This window comes from Bufo bufo, chromosome 11 (genome assembly GCF_905171765.1).
Source record: "Bufo bufo chromosome 11, aBufBuf1.1, whole genome shotgun sequence".
Taxonomy (NCBI): Eukaryota; Metazoa; Chordata; class Amphibia; order Anura; family Bufonidae; genus Bufo; species Bufo bufo.
This window is the reverse complement of record NC_053399.1, coordinates 37,147,605-37,163,005: the sequence shown is the minus strand read 5'-3', so window position 1 is coordinate 37,163,005 and position 15,401 is coordinate 37,147,605. Positions and strand designations below refer to the sequence as shown.

The 15,401-nt window shown below is 45.5% G+C and overlaps 1 protein-coding gene across 2 annotated transcripts in view; it reads right to left on the bottom strand.

The window, feature by feature from the left end:
• UBR1 (ubiquitin protein ligase E3 component n-recognin 1) overlaps positions 1 to 15,042 on the bottom strand; it is a 144,732-nt gene extending 129,690 nt beyond the window's left edge. For both annotated transcript variants that reach the window (XR_005774952.1, XM_040412845.1), the window contains exon 1: positions 14,939 to 15,042. Coding sequence is in view for 1 of the 2 variants with exons in the window: in XM_040412845.1 (XP_040268779.1) it covers positions 14,939 to 14,980 (42 nt within the window). In the remaining variant the exon portion in view is untranslated. The remainder of the gene's footprint in view (positions 1 to 14,938) is intronic.
• Positions 15,043 to 15,401: the final 359 nt, after the last annotated feature.

The window sequence follows — 15,401 nt, the reverse complement described above, 5'->3', positions numbered from 1 at the left end:
CCATAAAATGCCAACCCATGCATACATAAACATCTATAGGAAAATCCAGTTACCATTTTCTTCATGTCGGTTCCAGGGCTTGGTCTGGTTGTCAACAAAGTTTTGTAGTCCCTATTAAATAATATTAGAAACATCAAGCTGCCTATAATGATCTATATCAAGAGACTCAGACACATTGTTTACTATATAATGTACTGACTTTTTTTTTTATCAGGGCAGTAGCCTAGACATGGAACTGATGATGGTCCAGCCCTGACTCACGAAGAATCGTTCTTCAACAATCAGGCAAGGAAAAATCCTTAGATGAGGAAAACTCCAAGGAACCATGGCTGAAAAACTGCCCTTCCCCTGGGGAAGGGTGTATAAAGCTGCAGTAGAATATTAACTTGCTCTATGAATGGATTGTAGAAAGTCCAGTAAATGTCCAATATATCAGCGAGAACCAGGCCTAGAAATTAACGCTTGATACAGCAGATAACTCCATGAATATATTTTACTGCAGAACTCATGTCCATTAGTGAGAACTAGGGCTGCAACGATTAATCAAAGTTATCGATAATATTAGATAACGGGATTCGTTGTCGACGAATCCCGTTATCGAATAATCGGCCGATTCGTTGCTATGCGGGCGGGAGCGGGTGGTCAGGCGCTATGCCTGCGGGTCCTTAACCGGCAGTAACTTTTACTTGAACTTTAAATCAACCGATCTTTATTACCTTACAATGAAGCTCTGGTAACAGGCAGAGCGGACGGCGTAACGTCACTTACTCACGTGACGCGCCTGCTTCATTCATAAAGTGGGCAGAGCAGGCGCGTCACGTGAGTGAGTGACGTTACGCTGCGGCCGACTCTGCCTGTTATCGAAGCTTCATTGTAAGATAATAAAGATGGGCTGATTTAAAGTTCAAGTAAAGGTTACTGCCAGTTAAGGAATAGTCTACTGCTGTGAACGGCGGGGCTGGGGCTGTTATGGGGAGGGGGATCTGTGGATGGCACTGTTATGGGAAGGCGGATCTGTGCACTGTTATGGGGAGGGGGATCTGTGGATGACACTGTTATGGGGGAGATCTGTGGATGACACATATAGCATAAGATGCTATATAGTGTCATGTCATCCATAGATCCCCCTCCCCATATTATATATATTATTTAGCTTGAAAAAGACTTTGCTGTCGAAACGTTGCTATTTTTTTTCCGGTGTTAATAAACACAAAATTGGATTCAAGACTGGGAGTGCTGCGGTTTTTCATCAATTTTTTGGGGCTATCAAGGGGGCCCTCAGGTCAGGGCCTGGCACTGCGAGCACCGCTGCCATTTTTACACAGAAATCGACTAACAAGTAGTGCTGTCCTGTTTTCACCTCCCCATAACAGTATCATCCACAGCTCCCCCTCCCCACAACAGTGCCATCCACAGCTCCCCCTCCCCATAACAGTGCACAGATCCTCCTCCCCAAAACAGTGCACAGATCCTCCTCCCCAAAACAGTGCCATCCACAGATCCCCCTCGCCATAACAGTGCCATCCACAGATCCCCCTCCCATAACAGTGCACAGATCCCTCTCCCCATAACAGTGCCATCCACAGATCCCCCCCATAACGGTGCCATCCACAGATCCCCCCATAACAGTGCCATCCACAGATCCCCCCCCATAACAGTGCCATCCACAGATCCACCTCGCCATAACAGTGCCATCCACAGATCCCCCTCCCATAACAGTGCACAGATCCCTCTCCCCATAACAGTGCCATCCACAGACCCCCCCCATAACGGTGCCATCCACAGATCCCCCCCATAACAGTGCCATCCACAGATCCCCCCATAACAGTGCCATCCACAGATCCCCCCCCATAACAGTGCCATTCACAGATCCCCCCCATAACAGTGCCATCCACAGATCCCCCCCATAACAATGCCATTCACAGATCCCCCCCATAACAGTGCCATCCACAGATCCCCCTCATAACAGTGCCATCCACAGATCCCCCCCATAACAGTGCCATCCACAGATCCCCCCATAACAGTGCCATCCACAGATCCCCCCATAACAGTTCTATCCACAGATCCCCCCTCATAACAGTGCCATCCACAGATCCCCCCCCCCCATAACAATGCCATTCACAGATCCCCCCATAACAGTTCTATCCACAGATCCCCCATAACAGTGCCATCCACAGATCCCCATAACAGTTCTATCCACAGATCCCCCATAACAGTGCCATCCACAATTTGTTTTAATATGGCCTTTGAACATAATGTTTCAAGTAAAATCGTATAAACCCCTTTTTTTGTCATTTTGGTGTTTTTTCTCGATTAATCGATGGAATTAATCGACAAATAATCGTTAGCTGCAGCCCTAGTGAGAACAGAGACTGAGCCAGGAATCTGTCTCTTGATGCAGCTCATAACTCATGGTGTCATGGATAAAACTCCAGAAAATTCAGTAAATGTCATATCCAGGGGTGAGAACACAGATTGAGTCCAGAATCTACCTTTTGAGGCAGCAGATAACTCACTATTTCAAGGAATATATCTAACTATGGAAAGTTCAGTAAATGTCATATTGACTGATGAGAACAGAGACCAAGCCTGGAATCTGCCACTTGATACAGCAGAAAGTCTAGGGAGTATATGCAATGTCCATTATTGAGAATAGAGTCTTGAATCTGCCTCTTCTTCTTGAAGTGTCTGATCCTGACATGAAGCAAGTGTCCACTATATCATTGACATATGGTGGCATCCTAATCTGCTGGTTGTCCACACTCCAAGACCCTGCTCTGTTTTGTATTTGGGCACATGGAGCAGACAGTGACACAAGACTTGTCATACAGAGCAGACGGCTATGTTTGTGGATACATTGCTGGAGACAATGGCCGTCACGAGCTGCACACTGCATTTTTCTTCACTTTCATGTTAGCAGCTGATGAATTCTGGCCAATAAGGCTCCACAGCAAAGTGTAACTTGCTATTCATCTTGTCTTTATGCTTTTATCAGACCTGCTAACAGAATTGTCTGTGCATTCAGCAATGTCCCTGGGTTGTAGAGGTTTATTTGTTGTTTTTCTCCCTGGGACAAGTCTGGTGGTATGGTGAGACCCTCATTATGTGCACACCTCTGATCAGCAGTAACGTCCTCCTAATTCATAGCTGTGGTATTAATATAACCTACTTTGAAGGTTGGTCTCTTCTCTCCTTTGTCCTTGCATATAACATGATTCATAAATGCTGACCTGAAGAAGTTCCTGAGCCTTGACACAATTATTGATTTCTTGGCCAGGAAGCTGGACATCCTCAACGGTGCTTTACACTTTCTTTGGAATTTCTTAATTGGGGGTCAGAAGAATGGACATGCTAGAGAAGAGGGAAGAATGGGATTTCCCATGATATCTCATGACGGCTTCTCTTCTCAGTCACTCTGCTTCTTGTCCCTGTAGATTTGTGCATCCGACTTGGAGGCACATCCTCTGGATATAGCAGCCGCTACATCAGTGAGGTGACTTCCCTTTTTCCTTAGGCCTTGAAGAGATTTTTATGTCATTAAGTGACACAAGAGGTCTAGGCCTAGCTCTATAAAAGTTATTCTGAATCAGGACATCATCACGTGAGGCATGCACAACGTCAAGATTTTCTTAAGCCCTTCATTTCTATAATCTGATATCTTGAAGGGCATCTGTCAGCAGTTTTGTCCCTATGACACTGGCTGACCTGTTACATGTGCACTTGGCAGCTGAAGACATCTGTGTTGGTCCCATATTCATATGTGTCCGCATTGCTGAGAAAAATTAAGTTTTAATATATAGACATGAGCCTCTAGGAGCAATGGGGGCGTTGCCGTTACACCTAGAGGCTGTCAAGGATGTACCGAGACATACAGACGTCCCGGCGACAGTGAGTGGCAGGAGATCTGTGAGACTGGCAACACGTGGTTTGATCTGAAAGGTTTTCCTTGTGGATCAATAGGAGTCTGTGTTGTGTCTGGTAATGGCCACACCCCTTGCCTCCAGGTGTTGCTTATGTGGTCTGTTAACCTTCCTTATTTATAGTTGCTTCTCCCACAATGCTGTGCGGTTTATAGCTTCTGTGCCTGTGGATTGTTTGTGGTTGGATCTCGGCAGAATTCCTGGTGCTTCCATAGCCCCTTTGAAGTTAAGCCTTTCCTTTCCCATTTGTATTTTGTTTGGGTTCTGTGTGTTGCATTTCCCTATTCTTTGTATTAGGCCTGAAGGAGACTCCTGTTCGTCCTTCGTTTTGGAGGAACAGGTAGTCTTGTCCCTACCATTAGTACCAGGGTCCTATAGGACTAGATAGGACTCTAGGTATTCCTGCGTATGAACTCACCTACCTTTGGGGTCTGTTCATACTGGTGGTCAGTCAGGATTTTGGTTAGGGTTCTCACGAGGAGGTGTCCATCTTCCTTCCCTAGTTCTCAGGCCTGATTCCCTGTTTCCCCCTTCCCTCTTATGCTCGATGTGGTGTTTCCCTCCCACACCGAAGCGTGACAGAGGCTCAGCTCTCTCTGCTGCATCCTCTGCACTTTGAGTGACAGGGTCAGGCGTGATGATGTTTTCAATGCCTGGCCCTGTCAAAGTGGAAAGGACACTTCTGTTGCAGAGAGAGCAGAGCCTCTAGATGTAATGGCAACACTCCCGTTGTTCCTAGAGGTTCATTTGCATATATTTAAACTTCATTTTTCTCAGCAGTGCGGACACATAGGAACATGGGACCAACACAGATGCCTTCAGCTGCCAAGTGCTCATGTAACAGGTCAGCCAGTGTCATAGGGACAAATCTGCTTACAGATGCCTTTTAAAGGGGTATTCCATCAAACACTCTCATATTCAAATTAATCCACATTTATAAACTAAAAATTTTACTGTATATTTTTTTTATATATATATATATATATATATATATATATGTCTTGAAGTTTAGACAACCAGTCTGTATTGATCTTCCAGTATAGGCTCAATCAGAGTTGCCGCTAGGGTTACATCTGGGGCAAAGGTTCAGTATCAAAATACACTGGCCTAGGCAAAGTTGTCTGTTCCACCCTCTCCCCCTTCAGCAAACAAACATGCCCTCCTCCAACTATGTCCCTGGGTATCTCTTGTTTTTGTAAGGGTTCATACATGGAGCTGATACACGCTTGTGTACAGTCCTCATGTGGGAAAGTTGGTGAAGGAACAGGTGAGGAACATGCACGGTCTATGCAATATTTCATTGGTAACACAATTATCCTCCCCCCTCATTATAATTATGAGATATTAATTGTGCTCAGTAACCTCTGCCCGTTCATAGACGTAGACATCGGGTTCTCTGCTCTTTGTCAAAGAGCTAATGTTTTCATGCAGACGCCTGCAGTGCTGCTTTGTCCATGGTGCTAATTGGTAATGTACCTGCAGCATAAGGCAGGCCTGTTCATCACATTACAAGTTAACCCTTTCACAGATCTACCAAACTGTAACCAAAGAGAATTTACCACCAATCAGGACCATGAAGAGCCACACTAGTTGCAGCTCTCTGGCATACACCGATGGTGCCGCAGGAAAAATAAGAATTTAAAAAGCTATGTACAGCCTCAGAGGCAATTTTTTTTTAATAATTGAATTTTACAAATTTTAGGATAAAAATCATTTTTTCAATTGGTCTTTCTTAAAAATTTTCAGCCATTCTGTCACAAAAGGTTAACAGGTGTGAATCATACTTGCACTTTGTGCCGGTCATCTATTAAATTTTATCTCCAAATTACTAGTAGCTCAAAAACACTTACCGTATTTTTCACTTTATAAGACGCACCCGATGATAAGACGCACCCCAGATTTTAGAGTAGGAAAATAAGAAAAAAATATTTTTCATCAGACCTCATATCAGCCCATCAGTACCCCCAGACCCTTTAGATCAGCCCATCAGTACCCCCAGACCCTTTAGATCAGCCCATCAGTACCCCCAGACCCTTTAGATCAGCCCATCAGTACCCCCATCAGACAAAAAAAAAATATATATAATCTTACCTGTCCCGCGGCTCCTCTTCAGCTGTCGCGCTCCCATCTTCCCGGCCTGCGCTGCACTGTCACATGACTGCGTGCAGCGTCAGGTCATAGTGCGCGCACTACGTCCTGACGCTGTACGGGGTCAGGACAGTGCAGCACAGGCCGGGAAGATGGGAGCGCGACAGCTGAAGAGGAGCCGAGGGCGCAGACCAGGGAGGGTAAGTATTACCTGCGCTTGCGGCGCTTCTCTCCCCGCTCCTAATACATACTAGTGAGCGCTTCCATAATGGAGGCGCTGACTAGTACTAGGTTTGTTAGAAAGAGATTGTCATGTACCATATGATGCCTGATTTTCAGTTTTTACATCAATCAGGCATAACCCCTGTAAGGCTCATGTATGCGGCAACAGCAGTCACCGTCTAAAGGTATGTTCACACATGGTGGGTTTGCGCAGACAATTCTGCAGCTGTTCCATTCCTCTCTGCAATAAATCTGCCACGTGTGAACATACCCTAACGGTGTTCTGCCATGCACTGAACACACGAGACGGAATTTGATCACAGCATGGATCAAACTTGAAAATACAGAACACCACCATAGCAATGTCTATGTCAGGTTGTGTGGCCCTTTAAGAGTCCCAGCGTCGGCAGCTCTCTGTAAACAAATTAAGAAGCTGAATGTTACATCCCATTGTCTGCAGTGCTGTGCCCGGGGAAGGAGCCTGCAACAGGAAACCTTGATGCCAACAATAATGCCAGCCTGGTATATTTATACATTATACATGTGTACAGGGGTGTAACTAACGGCTCGTGGGTCCCAGTGCAAACCTTCAGCTTGGGCCCCCAGCTGCAGCCTGTTCACACTTTAGCAGCATTGCTAGGTCTCTACGGGGGCGACCACACGGCAGCAGCGCTGAGGTTGGGCACTGCGTGGCTGTACCGGTGGGCCCTAATTAAACTAATGAAGACTGCATTGTTTAGTCCAGGGATGGCCAAACTACAGCCCTCCAGCTGTTGCAAAACTACAACTTCACAGCATGCCGGGAGCTGTAGTTTTGCAACGGCTGGAGGGCTGCCGGTTGGGCACCCCTAGTCTAGTCAGTCTGCATTGTTAATGGCCGCGTGGCCCACTGCAGCCTGTAGTCGACCTCAGTGCGGCCGTGTTGCAACCACCACACTGAGTGAATGCACCCTTTAAAGGGAACCGGTCATCAACCTTATGCTGACCGTACTGAGGGCATTATAAAGTAGTGACAGAAATGCTGATTTCAGCGGCGTGTCAAACATCAGCTAAAAGTAAGTGGTTGCTGAGAACCAGCTTCATAATCATTGCAGACTGGGCCTGGAAAAGAGTCCCGGCCACCTGAGAAGAGTCCTGGTTATTCCTGCTCTCCTGCCCACCTGCTGATGGCTGACAGTCTTCTACCTAGTTTTCTCCCTTTCTCTCTAGGAGAGATCTGCCAATCATCAGCAGATGGGGAGAGAGCAGGAGATTAGGAATAACCAGGACTCTTCTCAGGTAGATTTGACTCTTTTCAAGACCTGGGCTGCAATGATTATGATGCTGGTTCTCAGCGACCACTTACTTTTAGCTCATGAGTGACACTATCACTATTTCATACTGCCCTCAGTACGGTCAGCATAAAATTCATGACAGGTTCCCTTTAAACCAAAAATATTCAGCATTTTTCAAACCAGCACCTGGATCTGAATATTTTTGTAACTACATGTAATTACAAATTTTGTATAGCCACTAGGGATCGACCGATATTGATTTTTTAGGGCCGATACCGATAATTTGTGAACTTTCAGGCCGATAGCCGATAATTTATACCGATATTCTGGGAATTTTCATTTTTGAGAAAAAAAAAATTCCTACACAAATCTGCTGAAAATTAATGTTTATTGTTAATGTGTATTTTTTTTTTATAAATCTTTTTCATTTATACTTAATATTTTTGTGGGTTTTTTTTACTAACTTTTAACCCCCTTAGGGACTAGAACCTTTGTCCTATTCACCCTGATAGATCTCTATCAGGGTGAATAGGATCTCACACTGTCCCTGCTGCTCTGTGCATAGTGCACACAGCAGCATGGAGCTGAACATGGCAGCCAGGGCTTCAATAGCGTCCTGGCTGCCATGGTAACCGATCGGAGCCCCAGGCTTACACAGCTGGGGCTCCGATCGGAGGATCAGGGGATCCTGTGGCCACTGCCACCAATGAGTAATACTGGGTGGGGGGCGCACTGCGCCACCAATGTTTTTACTATTGGCCGGGATTGGGATGGGGGTGGGGGGCGCACTGCGCCACCAATGATTAATACTGGGGGGCTTGGGGGGGGCGCTCTGCGCCACCAATGAAGATAAGTCTCTCAATCATTCATATACAGGAGGCGGGAGCTGGCTGCAGAATCACATAGCCGGCTCCCGACCTCTATCAGCGGTAGCTGCGATCCGCGGCACCTGAGGAGTTAACTACCGCGGATCGCAGCTACCGCTCATAGAGGTCGGGAGCCGGCTATGTGATTCTGCAGCCAGCTCCCGCCTCCTGTATATGAATGAATGAGAGGCTTATCTTCATTGGTGGCGCAGCGGCCACAGCCCCTCCCCTCCTCTTATATTCTATCCCCTCATTGGCGGCAGCGGCAGCAGCAGCACAGGGGGAGGAGACACTGCTTCCTTCTCCCCTGTGCTGCGGAGGGAACACAGAGAGCGCTGAGAGCAGCGCGTTCTGTGTTCCCCATATGTTATCGGTATATTGGCAAAATTGATGCCGATACCGATAACGTTCAAAATCCTCAATATCGGCCAAACCGATAATCGGTCGATCCCTAATAGCCACTGAGTTATTCGATAAAATGTATCTGTCTAGCGCCACCTGCTGCTTGCTTTTTTCTTATTTCTATGTCCTGCTCACTGAGATGGCCGCACATGCTCAGTTTCATCCTTCAACTGTCTCCCGAGCTGTGATAGGGAGAGCTGAGACACGCCCCCTGAGCTGTGATAGGGAGAGCTGAGACACGCCCCCTGAGCTGTGATAGGGAGAGCTGAGACACGCCCCCTGAGCTGTGATAGGGAGAGCTGAGACACGCCCCCTGAGCTGTGATAGGGAGAGCTGAGACACGCCCCCTGAGCTGTGATAGGGAGAGCTGAGACACGCCCCCTGAGCTGTGATAGGGAGAGCTGAGACGCGCCCCCTGAGCTGTGATAGGGAGCGCTGAGACGCGCCCCCTGAGCTGTGATAGGGAGAGCTGAGACACGCCCCCTGAGCTGTGATAGGGAGAGCTGAGACACGCCCCCTGAGCTGTGATAGGGAGAGCTGAGACACGCCCCCTGAGCTGTGATAGGGAGAGCTGAGACACGCCCCCTGAGCTGTGATAGGGAGAGCTGAGACACGCCCCCTGAGCTGTGATAGGGAGAGCTGAGACACGCCCCCTGAGCTGTGATAGGGAGAGCTGAGACACGCCCCCAGAGCTGCAGCAGAAAAGACACTCCCCTTCAGCTTGACATAAATCTAGCAGAACAATTGGAGCAATGAATGAGGAAATGAGGAAATCTCTGGATCCATGTGAGGTACAGGGCTGGTTCTAGCTTTGTTAGATAGAGATTGTCATGGACTATATGATGTCTGATTTTCATATTTTTACATTAGTCATGGTAAAACCTCATCTGCTGTGATTGGAGGCGTCTGCTTCCCAAATAAAGACCGCTGTATCTAAGGTATCTAAGGTGTGGTATAGAGGGAGGAACTTTTATACCACGTTGTGCTTTGTGTGCATTTCTATGCAAGCAGGTGTCCTCTGGTATCAGCCAGTGCAAGAATATCCAATTTTAATCAACTTGGGTCCTGATATAGGCCCCACATTAGTTATTGGGTACCCGCACAGACCATCACCACTCTAAGTAGTCGTAGAGGTAGATTATAATCTCCTGTTCAGCTCAGTTGTCTCTGCCATATAGACATGTGCTATGAGAAGTGTAACCCTTGCAGCCGCCAGTCTGCATTTTTCTCCACAGCTTCCCGCCATTGACTATTTATTGACCTATTGCTACTTTTGGCATTAAAATGTTAATAGAAACATAGAATGTGTCGGCAGATAAGAACCATTTGGCCCATCTAGTCTGCCCAATATACTGAATACTATGGATAGCCCCCGGCCCTATCTTATATGAAGGATGGCCTTATGCCTATCCCATGCATGCTTAAACCCCTTCACTGTATTTGCAGCTACCACTTCTGCATGAAGGCTATTCCATGCATCCACTACTCTCTCAGTAAAGTAATACTTCCTTATATTACTTTTAAACCTTTGCCCCTCTAATTTAAAACTGTGTCCTCTTGTGGCAGTTTTTCTTCTTTTAAATATGCTCTCTTCCTTTACCGAGTTGATTCCCTTTATGTATTTAAAAGTTTCTATCATATCCCCTCTGTCTCTTCTTTCTTCCAAGCTATACATATTAAGGTCCTTTAACCTTTCCTGGTAAGTTTTATCCTGCAATCCATATACTAGTTTAGTAGCTCTTCTCTAAACTCTCTCTAGAGTATCTATATCCTTCTGGAGATATGGCCTCCAGTACTGCGCACAATACTCCAAGTGAGGTCTTACCAGTGTTCTGTACAGCGGCATAAGCACTTCACTCTTTCTACTGCTTATACCACTCCCTATACATCCAAGCATTCTGCTGGCATTTCGTGCTGCTCTATTACATTGTCTTCCCACCTTTAAGTCTTCTGAAATAATTACTCCAAAATCCCTTTCCTCAGATACTGAGGTCAGGACTGTGTCAAATATTCTATATTCTGCCCTTGGGTTTTTACGCCCCAGGTGCATTATCTTGCACTTATCCACATTAAATTTCAGTTTCCAGAGTTCTGACCATTCTTCTAGTTTTCCTAAATTCTTTTCCATTTGGCGTTTCCCTCCAGGAACATCAACCCTGTTACATATCTTTGTGTCATCAGCAAAAAGACAAACCTTACCATCGAGGCCTTTTGCAATATCACTTATGAAGATATTAAACAAAATCGGTCCCAGTACAGATCCCTGTGGAACCCCACTGGTAACATGACCTTGTTTTGAATGTTCTCCATTGACTAAAACCCTCTGTTGTCTGTCACTCAGCCACTGCCTAATCCACTCAACAATATGGGAGTCCATGCTCAATGACTGCAGTTTATTGATAAGTCTTCTATGTGGGACAGTGTCAAAAGCCTTACTAAAATCTAGATATGCGATGTCTACTGCACCTCCACCGTCTATTATTTTATTCACCCAGTCAAAAAAATCTATAAGATTTGTTTGACATGATCTCCCTGAAGTAAACCCATGTTGTTTTTCATCTTGCAATCCATGGGATTTTAGATGTTCCACAATCCTATCCTTTAATAGGGTTTCCATTAATTTGCCTACTATTGATGTCAGACTCACTGGTCTATAGTTGCTCGATTCCTCCCTACTACCTTTCTTGTGAATGGGCACGACATTTGCCAATTTCCAATCTTCCGGGACGACTCCTGTTACTAATGATTGGTTAAATAAATCTGTTAACGGTTTTGCCAGCTCACCACTAAGCTCTTTTAATAATTTTGGGTGTATCTCATCAGGCCCCTGTGACTTATTTGTCTTCACCTTAGACAGCAAACTTAGAACATCTTCCTCTGTAAAGATACATGCATCAAACGATTTAATAGTCATTCTTTCTAGTGGAGGTCCTTCTCCTTTTTCTTTTGTAAAAACTGAACTGAAGTATTCATTAAGGCAGTCGGCTAGCCCTTTATTCTCTTCTACATACCTTCCGTCCTTTGTTTTTAATTTAGTTATTCCTTGTTTTAATTTCCTTTTTTCATTTATATATCTGAAGAATGTCTTATCCCCTTTTTTCATAGACTGAGCTAGTTTTTCTTCTGCCTGCGCTTTAGAAGTTCTTATAACTTGCTTGGCCTCTCTCTGCCTAATCTTGTAGATTTCCTTATCTTCATTGCTTTGGTTTTTTTTATAATTACAAAATGCTAGCTTTTTATTTTTAATGATTTGGGCCACTTCTGCTGAGTACCACAGTGGTCTCTTCCTTTTTTTGCTTTTACTGACAAGTCTAATGCAATTTTCTGTTGCCTTCAATAATGCACCTTTTAAGTAGTCCCATTTCTCCTGGACTCCATGTAATCCGTTCCAGTCTGATAAGGACTCATTTATGACTAATTTCATTTTTGAAAAGTCTGTTTTTCTAAAATCTAAAACTTTTGTTTTTGTGTGGTGGGACTCTTTCACAGTTCTTATATTAAACCACACTGACTGGTGATCACTAGATCCCAAGGTTTCGCCTACAATGACATCATATACCGAATCCCCGTTTGTGAATACCAAATCCAAAATGGCCTCCCTCCGGGTTGGCTCCTCAACCACTTGTTGTAGAGATAACCCCAGTAGGGAATTTAGAATATCTGTACTCCTGGTAGAACTTGCTATTTTGGTTTTCCAGTTTATATCTGGAAGATTGAAATCTCCCATAATGATAACTTCTCCTTTCATTGTCATTTTAGCTATTTCTTCAACTAGTAGATCATCTAGTTCTTTAACTTGACCAGGTGGTCTATATATCACACCTACACGAGTTACTGCATGGTTTGCAAACTGCAACGTAACCCAAACTGACTCTATGTTGGCCTCACCAACTTGTATTAGGTTAGATTTATTGCTATCTTTCACATACAGGGCCACTCCTCCTCCTTTCTTGCCTTCTCTGTCTCTTCTGTATAAAGAGTACCCAGGTATGGTTATGTCCCAGTCATTTCTTTCATTAAACCATGTCTCCGTAACAGCCACTAAATCTACATTCTCAGATGCCATTATTGACCCAAGTTCATTGATTTTTTTACCTAAACTGCGAGCATTTGTAGACAGGACTCTGAGCTTATCATTTCTTAACCTCTGTGCTTCTGACCTGTTCTGGCATTGTTTCGGGGGGCAATTGGACTCTTATTTTCACTCTTTTGCCCCCCCTTCCTAGTTTAAATACTCTTCCGCAAATTCTTGGAGTTGTTCACTAAGTACATTTGTTCCTTTGAGAGAAAGATGCAAACCATCTTTTTTGTACAGTTCCTTTCTATTCCAAGTAGAGCTATCATGATCTCCTATTAATGATCTCCTTTCTGACAGCAGAGGGGAGATACTCAGTATCCTAGATTTACTTCCCCTGTCTCCTCCACTCCAGTATCTCACATTTATGGCTCTTTGGATTCCAGAAATCAAAATGGAGATTATACAAGTATGGTGAGAGGGTTTTGCGGGCCCTTCTAGCTTGTGGGCTCAGTCGGAAAGGCTGAGACCCCTATAGTTACACCACGACTCTGTATCACCACCAAGATTTCATTGCTAGCAGATTAGTATGGTCATCGCCTGATGTATGAAAGCAGTGTGGCTTCTAAATATGTGGCTGTCCTGCCATCCGATCACTGTATAAAACACACATCTGCAGTACATATCATCACATATGAGCAGTGCACATTCTTCACACAAGAATCTGGACCTAAAAATGAAACTTATGGCAAGGTCTGAGCCGGGGAGGAGCTGATGACAGAGCCACTGTTCTGAGCTCCTGCCTGCTCCTCTACAGCTGATGGCAGACCACAGGGCCGGTTACATGGAGACGCGCTGTGTAATCAGTTCTTGTGGGTACAGAAGGGACATGGAAGGGTTGGCGGAATTTACAAAGCAGAAAACTGTGATAAATAATGCACATACGTGATAACATGATCCCCGTCATCAACACAAAGTAATTACACAACTAAAATCAACATCCATGTCTTCTGTCATAAAGGCATACCTGTTCTCTATCTCATCCCCGTCACTGCACATACATGTCCTCTCTAATCCCTGTCACAGCACATACATGTCTTCTGTCTCATCCCTGTCACAGCACATATGTCTTCTGTATAATCCCTGTCACCGCACATACATGTCTTCTGTCTCATCCCTGTCACCGCACATACATGTCTTCTGTATAATCCCTGTCACCGCACATACATGTCTTCTGTCTCATCCCTGTCACCGCACATACATGTCTTCTGTATAATCCCTGTCACCGCACATACATGTCTTCTGTATAATCCCTGTCACAGCACATACATGTCTTCTGTATAATCCCTGTCACCGCACATACATGTCTTCTGTATAATCCCTGTCACAGCACATACATGTCTTCTGTCTCATCCCTGTCACCGCACATACATGTCTTCTGTATAATCCCTGTCACAGCACATACATGTCTTCTGTATAATCCCTGTCACCGCACATACATGTCTTCTGTCTCTTCCCTGTCACCGCACATACATGTCTTCTGTATAATCCCTGTCACCGCACATACATGTCTTCTGTCTCATCCCTGTCACCGCACATACATGTCTTCTGTATAATCCCTGTCACCGCACATACATGTCTTCTGTATAATCCCTGTCACCGCACATACATGTCTTCTGTCTCATCCCTGTCACAGCACATACATGTCTTCTGTATAATCCCTGTCACCGCACATACATGTCTTCTGTATAATCCCTGTCACCGCACATACATGTCTTCTGTCTCATCCCTGTCACCGCACATACATGTCTTCTGTATAATCCCTGTCACAGCACATACATGTCTTCTGTATAATCCCTGTCACAGCACATACATGTCTTCTGTATAATCCCTGTCACCGCACATACATGTCTTCTGTCTCATCCCTGTCACCGCACATACATGTCTTCTGTCTCATCCCTGTCACAGCACATACATGTCTTCTGTCTCATCCCTGTCACAGCACATACATGTCTCCTGTCTCATCCCTGTCACAGCACATACATGTCTCCTGTCTTATCCCTGCCACAGCACATATGTCTTCTATCTTAGTCGCCATGCACACGCACGTCCTGCCGCAGTAATACCGCAGTACACGAGGTGAGCCCTCACCAGACTGCTCAGCTCCTCTCGCTCTCCCTCAGCCTCCTCCATCTTCACTGACTCCAGCCCTCCTCCTCCTGCCCCATAACAACACACGACGTGCAGCACTGGAGCCGCCGAGGGTGGGGTTTACGACGTCAGCCGCGCCTTCCGGCAGCGTCTACTACTGCAGCCGCTTCCCTCACTAGTCACTAGTGCTGTATGGCCTGGAGCGGCTGTCAGCCTGTACAGGACACTGATGATAATAATAATAACGTTTCTAGTAAATTCAGCTGGAGGCAGGTGTGGGACTACAAGTCTCAGCATCTCCACATTACACTGCGGCAGGGAGCTGCTGATAATGTATGAGAAAACCTATGGTCCTCCCAGAGCATACAGCATCATCCATATGAGGGACAGACAAGACTGACACGTCTGGTCTGCAACCTCCTCTATGGTGCACGTTTTCTGAACTATGGTCCTCCTATAGTGT